The sequence below is a fragment of the Malus domestica genome, chromosome 02, assembly GCF_042453785.1.
Source record: "Malus domestica chromosome 02, GDT2T_hap1".
Lineage (NCBI taxonomy): Eukaryota > Viridiplantae > Streptophyta > Magnoliopsida > Rosales > Rosaceae > Malus > Malus domestica.
In genome coordinates, this window is record NC_091662.1 from 6,984,650 (window position 1) to 7,000,055 (window position 15,406).

The 15,406-nt window shown below is 34.6% G+C and overlaps 1 protein-coding gene across 1 annotated transcript; it reads right to left on the reverse strand.

The window, feature by feature from the left end:
- Positions 1 to 8,505: 8,505 nt before the first annotated feature.
- On the reverse strand, positions 8,506 to 14,208 carry LOC103451079 (methyl jasmonate esterase 1-like). Its single transcript, XM_008390515.4, has 3 exons — positions 10,436 to 14,208; positions 9,214 to 9,342; positions 8,506 to 9,036 (listed from the first exon to the last, which is right to left on the reverse strand). The coding sequence occupies exons 1-3, from the start codon at positions 10,919 to 10,921 to the stop codon at positions 8,764 to 8,766; spliced, it is 888 nt and encodes a 295-aa protein (XP_008388737.2). The 5' UTR covers positions 10,922 to 14,208; the 3' UTR covers positions 8,506 to 8,763.
- Positions 14,209 to 15,406: the final 1,198 nt, after the last annotated feature.

A 15,406-nucleotide genomic window follows, 5' to 3' on the forward strand; every position in this document is an offset into this window, starting at 1 on the left:
CATCTCTTACCCAAGAATCCACGTGTCGCCTTGTGATTATTTTTGGCTCCACGTAAACATTGAAAGGAACCGTGAATGAGGTAACTGCATAACACTAAGAACATCCTAATTTTCTTAAAGAATCAAGAGCAAACCACTTGGTATTTCTAAACAATCATTACCTCAGCGGAAAGCGTCCGTAATTCCTGATCACGAGCTGCCAACAGATGGGCAAGATCCACCTGCAAAGACAGACATCGGTATTGTTCTGTCAAATTTTCATATAACACAGAGCATGAAACAAGATCAGTGCTCAAATTACACTGGCAGTTGTATGCTCACATTTTCAAGAGCTTTGTATATCCTATAGAATACGAAAATAATAGTAAGTTAGTAACTAATTACCCGAGGTGTGCTCCCATCATTATTCCTTTCGTATTTACTTAAGCACTCTTGTAACTGAAGGATCTGTAACAAACACATGTTTAGAATAAAATAAGACTGTTGATTTGAAGAACTTAATTTGCAGCATGGAACACCTAACCCTCCATACCACACTTCAGTACCCAAAATCATTAGTTGAAAACCCGAAGAAGCTGCATGTAATAACATTGAGTACAATAGTACAACCACCAATGTCAAGGTGAGATACCTCTTCACTCAAAAAATGAAGGTTTTCACGCTGATATTGCAACAAAGCCATTTACTTATCAGAAAGTCGACCAGCATCATGATACCTGTCACAACACATAATGTGTGTTCTTACATTAGGATCCATGAAATATAGCAGTTTCCAGTAAACCAACTATGAGACATATTTTATGTTATAAACTGTTAAAGTTCTTGACACAACTCCTGGTGATTGATCTCTCTTCAATTTCTGTATATAAAATCAGGAAGCAAGATCATGGGGTATTCCAGAAGAAAAAAAATGTATGATTACCTCAAACCTTCTAGAGAACTCGAGGGTTGAAGAGGAGAATATAACGACTTTAAGACATCAGGCTGGGAGTTTAATGAGTTGTACTGGTGAACATAAGCTGCAAACGCCAAAATTAGCGAGAGATGATGCGTGAGTATCATAAATTTAAGAGTTCGTGTTTATGTAGGTTTGTGCTAGACATGAAAATGATTCAGGACTAAGCTCACCAATATAGGCTCATAAAAAATCCGGCACATATTGCTTCAATTACCATTATAGTCCTGCAGATTTTATGATGTATTTCTGATCATTTTTTAATAACATGATTTGTACTTGGTGCTGTCGTTAGGGTTTGATTATGGGTGTGCGTTTACTAATAAACCTTGTTTTTATTGCTAGTCGTATCTTGTATTTGATGGTAATTGTGCAATAGGACTATAGTGACATTTCATACTTAAAATTTAAATTAGATGTAGAAAGAGGTTATATGAGTTTAAATAAAAAATTTCTTGCTGTTATTTAGGGGGAAAATAGTTCAAATTACGAAAGGCTTTCCAGAACGTTATTATTTAATGAGCTGAAATTACAACAATGCCTACGAATATTTTCAAACATATAATGGTAGTACGTACACTTCGCAGCGGAATGAAAAATTGTGAAAACCATATCTATACAATTAGTATTATATTACCTTTCCAAAACAACATGAACGGCTTGAAGAATTGCAAACTAGATTGGAAGTGCCTACCAACAATATAAGGCTTAAAATAAGGTTTTTTTAGCCAAAATAGTCTATGAGATTGACATGATATTTAAAATCGATAGAAATGGTCTTTAAGTTTGTCAACCATCAATCATTTTGGTCATTCCGTGAAATTTTTTGTTAAATATTGATCAAAATGACAAAAATAACTCAATCTAACAAACAATGGGCCAAAATGATTTGATAAAGTTGAGGGTATTTTTGTTATTTTATCCTTGTTTAGTGGAGATTTAGCACGGAATGACCAAAATGATTGATGGTGGACAAACTCAAAGACCACTTCTATTGGTTTTAAATCTTAAGGACCAAAGTGATGAGTTATGCCAATCTCAAGAACATTTTGGCTAAAAGGCCACAAAATAATGAACTCCAATTTATCCTACAATTATACACGATTTTGTTTCCGCAGTAGCACGAAGCGCTATGGTGTTTTGCGAATATCTGTTCAAACAGAATTTTGTCTTTGCACTGTTTATTACATTGGTAACTACAAAAATCTCATTTGGCACTCCAAACTGTCTATAATTAGGAAGAAAAATATACTTGTGAGGAGTGTAGAATGAGATTTTTGGAGTGCTGATAACAATTTCATATATATATATATATATATATATATATATATAATATTGTCTAGTCAAAAGAAATAAACACCTAATCAATGACAACAAACGAAGATTATGTCCCCACCAAGATTTTGAAGATAAATTTAAAAACCCGCTCTGGTACTAGTTGATGCTGGACAAATCAAGGGATTCACTCAATTAGGGGAACGAAATGCGCTCGACGTCATTATTCGTGGATTAACTCAACAGGACTAAAAGCCCAATAGTTAATTTTGGAAGGATGAAACACTTTCTTAGATTAGTTTTTTTTTTTTTTTTTAAATTAACTGATTGACTATCTAGATCATATAGAGCCCTTTAAATGGAGAGAGATATCTTACAAAGATAGGATAGATAGTTAATGGGAAATTTGGAAAAATAACCAAATTTTAGATCCCGTATAGAATTATAGCCATTAGTTTAATTTTATGATGATTATAACCAAAACATGATGTAAAATTACTAATATACCCTTAATATTAGGGTATCTCACAACAACTCAAACACACTTGACACACTTAGATCGGTTGGATGACTCAGTCTAGGTTTCCATTACATGAATAGGTCCCACATTCCCACAAGTATAGTTTTCCAATGGAAAAAACCTCTTGTATCGGTGTACATCACATTTCTTCACAAACAGAGGCTCCAAATACTCCAACATTAATTTTCGCCCACATAGGAGCATCGCCTTTCTTGTCATCAAGATCAGCTGCCTCCAAATCTACATTGGTCATTCTACGAGTGAGAATTGACTGTACTAACGCCAGTTGTCTGCTCTAGGTGTTTAGCTCGACAATGTAGAGGAAAAATTGAGCTAAACAAATGGTACCTTTCAATATCCAGAACACTGCAAAAACACCGCATGCTTGAGTCGAAAAGCTCTTATCTCCATAACCTAGGGTTATGATGGTAGAATAAACACAATAAAATGCATCCACAAGGCTCAATTTCTCAACAGTATCTAGGAAGATTGTGCCACCAATATGAGTAGCAAAAGAAGGATAAAGACCACTATGCATTTGTACCTCAGCAATCATACATATCACAAACTTACAAAGCCACTATCTATTAATACTCAACAACATGGTGCCAAAGTCACTTCTCAATTTGAGGTTGTTGAGCAAGCAATATATTTAATGTTGACAACGTTCCTGACTAATAAACATCAAGACATCAAGATCTTCAAACTCCAAATGCTTCAGCATTTTTGCCCTTTAAAGCATCACCTCTCTCGTTACTTCATGTGTACATCGGCCTATGTCTTTGCACCACCACAAATGGCTTCTTCCTCCTATCCACCGCTTCTAAATAATGCTTTAAAACTTCCAATTGCTTGCTTCCTTCAACAAAATTGGTCTCAGTGGGAATGTACACAAAATTTACTGACCCAACATCAAATGAATAAAAAAGATTTCGTGTAGCTGGGGCACTTGTTCCAATTGGTTTAGATGAGTTTCCAAGCATGTTGAACTTGAGACTGTAAGGCACCCACTACAGTTTCCATGCATGGCTGTAATGGCCAATCATACTTGTGATTGCCAATACAAAGTTACAAACATGGTATGAATGTAAATTATTAGAACAATGCATGCATAGAATCACATATACATATTACAACATGTATACATAAAGATAGTATGCTTACTTGAAGAAGGGATTGCCATTGCTGCAAAGAATGAAAAGAGATCTTCTACACTCAACACTCAACAGTTAAAAGTTCCAGCTTAGAATAAGGTTACACTTAAAAGGGATGGTGCTGTGAGTGCAGGGACCTCCCAATATATAGCCAATCATCCTTGACATCAGGCCTATTAACTGATACCTCGGATATTCCATACTAATTAGGGTTTCGATATAGTTCTACTTGATATTGAACTCTTGTCAAAACTTGATAAGGTTACTTGAATATAATTGCATGTTTTTAGGACTCTTAATCTTAGCCAAGTAAGAACGTGATTTTCTCAACATGATAACTCATAAATTGAGTTACTAGTTTGTCGAGAACAATAAGTCATTCTCCTTGATACTCACAAACTTACATTCTCCCACTTGAGTGTCCAAGAAGAATGACATTGCATTGGTTAAGATTAAGATGATCACACTAGACGCTGCAATTAAACCTTTAACAACCTGTCACTTATAGCTTCGAATACTGAATCATAAATGCAATATGTAATTCATTCTACATGTGCACTTTATGATTACAAGTATCTAATCCATGAACACTGTGTTGTTTGACAAAAATTCAAGTGTTTCAGGATGATAAACAAAATTCAACTCCTGAACTGAGCCTCATGCAAAAGCATAGCTCATATTATTTCAAAAAGATAATATGAGAACAAAATATTATGAAAGCATCCAATTAAGCAAAAAGAAACATAACAGAAAACAATAAATGGGTGTATTACTCCTACTCATTAACAGAATCAAAATCTTCACGCATTCCCATATTGTAGACATGTTCTTGAACACCCATACTAGTAAGTCCTTAGTCGTTGGATTAGTTGTCATTGAATCAGTCCCTATATGAACTATGTTGATTAGCCCTTTTCTGACTTCATCTCTCACACGCAAATACTTTATGTCCATTAGTCTGCAAGTGATGAACCTCTTGTTGTTTATGGAGAAGAAAACTGCAGCCTTATTGTCATAGTAAATAGTTATAGGTTTTTCAATTGAATCTACAATCTTCAATCTCATGATAAAATTCCTCAACCAGATTGTTTGTTTGGTGGCAGTGTAACAACCAATAAATTCAGCCTCTATCATTGAGGAAGCAATTACCTTTTCCTTGGAACTTTTCCACAAGATTGCACCAGCAGCAAGAAGAAAAGCATATCCACTTGTAGATTTTCTATCATCAACACAGCCAACTAAGTCTGAATCAGAATAAGCCACCATTTCTAAATTCTCAACTTGTTGATATACCAGTGTAAGATTTCTTGTACCTCAGTACTTTCTTTGCTGTAGTTCAGTGAGAATTCCTAGGATTAGATTGAAAAACGCCCTAGAAGATTAATTATAAACCCCAAATCAGGCTTTGTGCACACTTGAGCATACATGATATTGCCAAGAAGCGAAACATAAGGCTTATCTTTACATTCCATTCTTCTCAAGATCATTTTTAAGTCATTGATCAGTACTTAACTTATCATCATTTGCAATGGGAAGCTAGCCACTTGCATACTTTTCCATGTTGAATCTCTTCATGATTATGTCAATATAGGACTTTTGAGAAAATCTTAGCATTCTTTTGGATCTGTCTCTCTCAATTTTAATGCCAAGAACAAAATGCGCCTCACCAAAGTCTTTCATATCAAAACTGTCAGTTAACATGCTTTTAGTTGTGTGCAAGAGAGTTAAGTTTGAGCTAGCTAACAAAATATCATCCACATACAATACCAAAAATATGAATTTCGTGCCATTGACCTTGAGGTATATATAGTCATCAATCTTGTTTTCTTCAAAACCAAAAGCAGAAACAACTTGGTCAAATTTGATGTACCACTGCCTGGATGATTGCTTTAACCCATAGATCGATTTGTAGAGTTTGCAGACCATAGACTCATTCCTTTTCTCCATAAAACCTGGTGGTTGAACCATTACTATTTCTTCATCCAAATCACCATTAAGGAAAGCTAACTTTACATCCATTTGATGTAATTCCAAGTTGAAATGGGTTGTTGAAGCCATGATTAGCCTCAAGGAGTCTTTGGATGAAACTGGTGAGAAGTTTTCATTATATTCAATACCATCTCTTTATGTAAAACCCTTAGCTGCAAGTCTAGCTTTATGTCTTTTAACCTTTCCCTCTGCATTTCTTTTGGTTTTGAGCACCCATTTGCAACCAATGGGTTTGGCATTGCAAACTGCCAAACTTGGTTCTTTTCCATAACTGCAAGCTCTTCAATCATTGCAGCATGCCATAAATATGCTCTTAGGCTGTTGACAGCTTGATTAAAAGTGAAAGAATCATCATCATCCCCGATGTTGTATTCAATCTCTTGTAAATACACAAAATCAGGTAAGATCACAAGTTTTCTTTGCCTGTTTGACTGTCTAATAGGCAATTGCACTTGTTGCAATGGTTGAGCAACAACAACCTCAGAGATTTGGCGCTTAGGGACTTGATGTTCAAGATGTTTGAGTAAATGTAGAATTATGGAGAATAATCCGAATAATGACTTTGAGGTACGACTTGAATCGTTTCCTTAAAGTGTTATTTGCCCCCACTCGAATGAGTTTGCTAAAGGGTTCTTGGCAAATCACTTCCAGGATACAACAAAGTATGGAATATTCAATTAGCAAAACCGAATTATATTCCCTTAGAAATAACTAAAAAGAAATTGTATGAATGTGATATTGAGAGAAAAGAGAGCAAAGAAATTATGTAGATAACTAATTTCTGAATGTGAATCTCTTCTACTAATATTACCAATATATATAGAGAGAATTGCACCTTTAGACATATCCTTTGATTTTGGGTGTATCCTCTCATCATGAGATACAACTGAACATTGCAGCAATGTTTGTCTGATGCAAAAATGCATTCGGTTACATCACACCTTTTCGCCAAAACACAGAAAGGTGCAGCGTTTATTAACAAAGGGTGTGATTGTTGGGTCAACGACCCAATCCCATCATCTGTCAAACATTGCTGGTGCACTGCACCAATATATATATATATATATATATATATATATATATATATAATAATAATAATTTTTATTTTTATTATTGAGATCTCTAACACAAGATTGCAATCATGAACTCACTAGCTGAGCAGCTTAGAGAACAGTGGGGAGAGAAAATGAGTGTTCTTGATTGACAAGTTATGGTGCATCAGTTGTTGCAGAATGCTGATCAAGGTCATTTCCAATTTCTTCAAAATCTGAGCTGCTGTGTTGCACTGTTTCTTTTTCCAAATCCTTAATGAGAATTTTGCATTATTGGTCTCCTGAATTCTAGTGTGAGAATCAGGACAATAGAATTTAAAACCCTTGGATTTGTCAGCATATCCAATAAATCTACAACTTATAGTCCTCAGATCCAACTTTTTCTCGTGAGGATTGTAAATATGTCTCAACCCTACATCCCCAGACATGAAAATGATTGAAATTTGGTCTCCTACCTGTCCAAGCTTCCAAATGTATAACTTTGACAGACTTGCTTGGAACCCTATTGAGTGTATAGTTGGTTGTTTTGAGTTGCTTGGAACCCTATTGAGTGTATAGTTGGTTGTTTTGAGTGCTTCTCCCCACAGAAAAATTGGAAGTTTAGACCTCGAAAACATGGATCGAATCATGTCCTTCAAGGTCTTATTTTTTTCTTTATGCCACTCCATTTTGATGTGGAGTCCCTGGAGTAGTATACTGAGCAATAATCCATGATGCTTCAAGGTAAGATGCAAAGGCCCCCTTGTGTTGTCTAGTCTTTGTAAACCTGCCAAAATACTCACCACCCCTATTTGATCTCACTATTTTAATGTTCTTTTCAAGTTGGTTTTCAACTTCAATTTTGTATATTTTAAAACAATCAAGAACATAAGACTTTTTAGATATAAGGTACACATAACAATATCTTGAAAAATCGTCAATGAAGGTGACAAAATACGAATTACCACATATTGTTTTATTTGGGAAGGGGCCACACACATCTGTATGAATTATCTCTAAAAGTTTTTTGTTTCTTGTGGATCCTAATTTTCTATTATTGGTCATTTTCCCTTTGAAACAATCGATGCAAGTTGGGAGTCTTTCAAAACTTGAGAAGGTTACTTGAATATAATTGCATGTTATTAGGACTCTTAATCTTAGCCAAGTAAGAACGTGATTTTCTCAACATGATAACTCATAAACTGAGTTACTAGATTGTTGAGAACAAGAAGTCATTCTCCTTGACACTCATAAACTTACAATGAAGCCTTGAATACATGCATAACATGACATTAAGGATATATCAGTACTTTTACATCAAATTTTAGTTATCATTATCATAAAATTAAAATGGTGGCTGTAATTCTATATGGGGTCCAAAATTTGGTTATTTTTCCAAATTTCCCATAGTTAATAGTAGGGGGTATCCAATAAACAGAAACTAAAAACATAACTTTGAAGTCACTTTGTACTGTGGTCTAGTGATTCCTCTTTCCTTGGAAATGAGAGGTTTTTTGTTCGATTCTCGTCGAATGCGAATTTAAACCACATTATTGTTAGCCCATTTTAAGACTTAACCCATTCTTAACCTTTTAATATAGATAATATCGTTTATTGTAAAAAATAAAACATAACCTTGAAAAATGAGAAGCGACCACAAGCCAAGCTAAACGCAGTGACCATGTTTGTAGTAGTGCGTCATGCCTCTTGAACTAAAGTTCATGGACACATAATTATTAGTACTTAAAACAATCACATTTATTCATTTACATTTTGTACTATGGTGCATGCAACGCAGGCTACCTAGCATGCCTGAATTAATCATGTCCGTCCATGTCCTTATGAATACTTCTCAGCAATACTTTGGAGGTGGTAGAACAACTCCACTGGTTTAGAGAACATGACCATGTGATCAGAACCTTTTATCACTTTCACTTCATTTGGGGGATTGTACTTGATCATGTAATTTTGCGCATCCAACGCAATCGCATGGTCTTGGTCGGCCACGATGAATACTCTACGAACTGATCCATACTTCTCCTTCGTGAGTTTTATTACATCATAATTATATATAGGAAAAGGTCTCACCAATGATAACGCTAGATTTAAATCCTGTCCATTACAATCATAAAACAAGGAAAAGTTTAGCTAACCAATATTGGAAAGCCCGAACTTATTTTTTGAAACTATTAGCGCTCTACTCTTACACTACATCTTATATTTCTAGTGTGTGTTAAGAGAACACGATAAGGTTCTTATATATTGCAATAGACACACTTCAAGACTTACCTGTGGTGGTGAGAGCTGGTACAAGCTTGTCGCCATGACCTTAGGCCCGAAGAGAAAGGAGGTTGCAGGGTTGTTGGTCCCGTTGTCATATATGTATTGAGAGTCCATAACGTCAAATCCTTTGGTAACCTATACATTTTTAAGAAAATTATTTTTTAGTTAATATCCCTTAAGTAGGATTCCAAATACAATGAACAAGAGATCATGTTAAAGTGTTACTTGTGACAGATATTTAAAGAAAAATGTCATATTCATTCATCACATTCCTGTTAGTACAGCATATCATCAATAAATTGGGTATACAGTAAAACCTCTATAAATGAGAATGTTGGGACCGAGAAAAATTATTATTTTAGAGTATTTATAATGTATAAAGAATTTTTTTTTTTTGTGATATTAAGATAATTTAAGAACAAGACGATTGTTACTTAGTTCTATGATTTAGTAGTATTCTCTTTCACTTGTAAGTGAGAGGTCTTAGGTTTGATCTTCGCCAGAGGTAAATTTGAACTACATTATTGCTAACTCATTGTGAGGTTTAGCACATCTCATCCACCTTAGTGTAAATAATATTGTTTGTTAAAAAAAAAAAAAAACAAGAAGATCAAGTGTTTTAAAAAATTAATTTCCTAGAAGATAAAGTACTCAACTCGTTCATGTATGACATCTCATTTAAAAGGAATTAAAAATTCTACATTGACTCATGAGACAACGGGAGCATTTGCCAGTATAAAATTGAGCATATTTCTTCTGGTTAAAAGATTTGCAAACAATGGGTTCGACAAAAATATTAGTTGATCACTAAACACTCTTAAAAGTTCAACCTGATATTTGTCGGATGAGATGAAGGATAACAATGTTAAGAGGTTCAAACCCGCAAAGTATTCCGAGTTTGAAAAAGTATTGTATGAGTGGTTTCTCCAACATCAAGATAAAGTGAATATGACTAGAGAAATGATCTTAAGTATGTGTTATTTCTTTCATGTATTTTATCAATTATTATTTTATATATTTGTTGCACCTTAAACGATTTTAAGAAAAAATATTATCTTATGCATTTAGCAAGTTTAATTATTATCGTAGTACGTACACTGAATCGAATTGGAATTGAAATTTTTTATTATTTAACCGAGGTTATTATTTTATCAAACATTCATTTATCAAGGTTCTAAAGTATTAAACGGAACTTTTAGACATTTAGTATAAATATGAAGTTCATTACCTCTGCATATGCAGCTGAGAAATTCAATGTAGGACCATACATGACAGCCGTGACAAATACTGCAGCAGCGATTTTCTGAGGGAACCTCTCCATGAAAATAGATATGACTGCTCCACCCAAGCTGTGACCCACAAGGACAACCTTTTCATTTGGTGGTAGAGACACCATGACCTTTGTCAAAGGCTCGACGAATTCCGATAACGAAGGGAGTTGTTGTACCTTAATCGGGTTGATCCCGGATGCTCCCAAGTCTAGAGCTGTGACATTGTGACCTGAGTCCTTGAGGAGAGTTGCCACCTTATACCAGCTCCATGCTCCATGACAAGCTCCATGTATCAATACAAAATGTTTTGGACTTTGAGTTTGGTTGTGAATGTTGGAGGGCGGGGATGGGGTTGAGGTACTAGCGTTTGCCAAGAAAATAAATAAAAGGACAAACAAAAGGAGCTTCTCTGTCATGTTCTCCAATTCCAATTTCTGTATCATTAACTCACAATTTCCTTGATTTGGTTTGCATCTCTCGTCTTACTTTTATTTATAGAAATCGATCAGAGAACTAATACTTGGGTCGAAAGTCAAAAGTCTTGACATGAGCCATGACATGTATAGTATTCCCAACTCCAATTTGCTAGAAAAGTAGTTTCCTAACTCAGAGCCACATATTTTGTCAAGGAGAAATGCTAACGAAATTCTTAAAAGTGGGATTCTTTTTGGATTCCTATCGCTTTATGTTTTTTGCACAATATTTATAGTATTGCCACGGGAATTGATTTTAAATTGTGAAGTGACAAATAGTTCATAAAAAGTCCACTTTTGAGAGAGTCTCCTTAACATTTCTCTTGGTCAAGAACCAAATGGCGTCTTACGTGAAATGATGAGTAAGGTTTGTATAAGTTTTAAGAGATATGCGTCGTGATTCAATGCTAATTATATTAATATTATCCTCATTTAATCACTCGTGTAATTGTATGAAGGCCTTCTACAAAAGACGTCGATCCAATTAAAAGTTAAAGTAATATAAGTTCTAATTTGTGTTGTTTGATCGGTGGTGTGGATGCAAATTTCTTCCTCATTGATCTTGGACAAGATTGCACCTATAAAACAATTTACACATTAGGTCAAGGCCAAGAGCCTCACGCGTCCACGATGAATGAGGGGGCTTTGGCTGAAGAGCCTCCGATGCCAAAGTTAGAATTTAGAGAGAAAATGTTTGATAATTTTGGAGAATTTTAGCAAGAGAATGAGAAGTGTCTTTTGGAGAAGAGAATAGGACTTTTATAGGGGAGTCCCCTTTGGAGAAAAGGTTGCCGGCTTTTAAGTGTTTTTTGGCATGTTATTTGGTGATTAAATTAGCAATTAATATATTAATTAGGTATAAATATATTAATTGGCTAATTATCATAATAAAAGAAATGTTTTGGGAGTTTTTGGAGGTTATGTAATAATAACTTAATTAATTAGATAAAAGAAGGAAAGAAAGAGGTAAATATATATGGAATGCGGTAGGTTTTAGGAATTACCTTATAAGAGGGATTTGATGAGATGATTTTTGAATTGTTACATTTTTTTGGCATTTTTGACTTGGCTGAGAGATGATTACCCGCTGCTCACGCGTAGAAATCTCGTTGTGCCTCAAGAGTATTTTTATCCTCTTTTGTTCAAAAATCTATATATCGTATTGTGATTATTTTTGCTTCACAGGTGGTGTGAGACATTTCTTCAACATGATTTAATGGTCTGTGACTTTTTCTGTACTGCTACTACTAATATCATTTCATGCATCAACGTCGGACTCTCCAGTTGTCAAATGCAGCAAGGCACCGCATGTCATTGTTAGCAACAATATTTCACGTTTAAGCAAATATATAAAACACGGTAGAGCGACATACAGAAGGAAGAGAGAGAGAGATACCACACGGGTAGAGAGTTGAGGTTCTGCAACGTGGCGACATGTGGGTCCAAGATTGTTGGTCCCACAGAAAGATGGAATGGTACAGGACTACTCAAGGTCCAGGCTGTCTTTCTTAAATTTTTTTTTATCATTTTTAAATGGCTTATTATATTAACATTTTATAAATTGTTGAATAAACTCCATATATTTAATACATTTCACATTTGTTTTTTCAATGAAAAATTATCTTAATACACCTCCACATACTTCCCCATAATACCCTCACACCTCACATTCTCAATATACACCTTACATTTTCTACATGCATCCCATGTTTTCTATACATCTCACATTTCTCTAATCTTATAAAGCTTTTAATTTGGACAAAAAATGCCGACTAAAATTTTTGACAAAAGATGCCGCTGGGATTTAAAGCATTTGTGGGTTGTTTTCAATTCCACCATTAAAACTCATGTTGTCTGTTTTTAATATTTGGTGATAATTTTAGGTATTTAATTTTTCATGTAATCCATATGATCCCTAAAAGATGAATATGAACATAGAAACTTGAATAACACAGTGATGCGATGAAAGTTAAGCACTCAAATTAAACCCTCTTGTTGTCAAATTGTAGTATAAATGTAAGTAGGGATCGTTCTAAACCGGGGATTAGGAGGGCTTGCTAAAACCTCTAAACTAACTCAAAAACATAAAAACAAAGTTAAAAACGTTTGAATAGACTTAAAGAACTCAAAACAGGTTCAGAAGACTCAAAATAACTTAAAGACACTCAAAACTGCCTAAAAACACAAACTAGGCAGTTTCTGACTCTAACACAACTTTGGACGAATTTAGTGTTTTGACTTAAATCAAAACACTCTAAAACACAAACAAAACAGATTTTAAACACTTTGGAACAAGAAAGTAAAATGGGGGTTTTGATTTGGATGAATTTGAAATAAACAAGCAAGTTATAAAACTAGGCAGATTATAAAAGGAATTTGAGAAATAAAATGATGGATGAATTAGTTAGAGGTCCGTTCTTCACACATGACACACTTGTTCATGAATCGATTTCCAATTGCTTTTCAATAAACTATGATGCTCAACATCCCAGATTAACCATGATGCACAAATTAACCCTCAAATTTTCCTTTACTCATTGAATTGGATGAATGCATGCGACAACCCAAATCATTCTCTAAAAGTCCCCTATATGAATGCATAATAGAGATACAATCAGATATCATTACGTTCAATGAAAATCATAAGTGTTGACGAGGCAATTATAACTATGAATGCATGATACAATTGCCAAGAATTCAATTAACGCGATTGTGATAAACAACCTTCACTACTCATGAATATAAACTTGTAACGATTAGGTGAAACTCATTTATATTCTAGCATCTAATTCATGCATGAAAACTAAGTATGCATCCTTAATAAACATACAAGAATCAGTTATGAATAAAATAGATAATTGAATTGCAATCACAACTTATCAAATCACAATTGGAAGAAATCAATTCAAATCTCAAGCATGTTCATGGCTTCAAACTTCCCCCTAACTAAATAGGGGTTTAGCCACTCATAATTGCAACAAAATTAGAAAATAACAAAGTAGACATTGAAAGCAAGAATGAAGTACACCTAAAATGCTCCAAAGTTCCAAGCTTGAAACGCTAAGGACCTTTGTTTTCACCACCTTGTTGTAGCACAAGTGTCTAGGATGTGTATGGATATATGGATGGAATGGATTTACACGGCTAAGAGATGAAAGTGTATGGATTGGTGAGATGTAGTATGGCTAGATGAATGGATGGAGGTCACTACAAGGAAATTGTGTTTGTGAATGAAGCTCTTTTGATGGATCAAGATTGTCCTTAGGAAGGGGAATGGTGGATGTATTTATAGGCTAAGGAGAGGACCACTTCAATTCCTTGCATGTGCAGTTTGTATGGGTGTGTGATGTCCATGTTTCCCTTTACATTTGCACACACATGACCTCCATCATTTCAGCCACAAATCAACCCATTTTCTGCCCATGTGTGTGTGTTTCCTTTGCCCATGTGTGTGTGTTTCCTTTGCCCATGTGTGTGTGTTTTTCCTTTGCATTTGCACACACATATTCTTCATTATTTCAGCCAACAATCCACCCATTTTCTGCCCATGTCAAACTGTCCATGTCATGCCTTTCTCTTTGTGTGTGTGTTGTCCATGTTTCTTCCATGTGCCTTGTTCATCTCCTAGCTGTGCATTTCCACTTGCTCCAAAGCCAAATGAGTGCAATCATAACCCCATTTGCTGCTGAGTGTTGATGACAAAGCAAAACACAAAACAAATGCCTTTACTTTCTCACTTTATTAGCCAAATCTGCTTAGCCCGTTTCTGAACCTTTCAATGTTACAATGCCCATAACTTCTTCTAGAAAAATGATATTAACAATCCGTAAATTGCTCTAGAAAATAGACATCCGTAGCTTTCCAAGCATATAAGGCTCATTCACTCATTTATTCTAAGCTGTTCGTAACATGCTTCCAAAGTCAGCTAATCTGCACAGGCAGTTTTGACGAATTTGTTACTTAATAACTCACTTGTGCTACTTCTCTTTTCTTTGCTTGATAAATCACACAAAACACAAAAACATAGTAAATAGCTCAAAAATATAAGGAACTAACTAAGAAAAAACAAGTGAATTTTATATAAAATATATATAAATATGAGCTTATCACACAGCAAAAGCAAGATTAAATAATTATCGATGTCGTCAAAATCACTAAAACAATAAAAAAAATATAAAGTATTACCTCATTTGAAGCTTTTGAAAAATCAGTTTCGTGTTTCATTCATCAAAAATAATTTTTCTCAATCAACACGTTTAAGTCATGTTCCAAATAAAATATGGACTTTAGAACATGTGACCTAACATATATCTCTTGAAATCCAATAATTTAAGTGCAATTTTTTTTAAATGAAAGGATGATAATGAATTAGGCGAGTTGAGCTACACATAAGTAGGCTTGATAATTTCTGACACGACCCAATAATCCGACATGACATGACATGAAATTACCAGG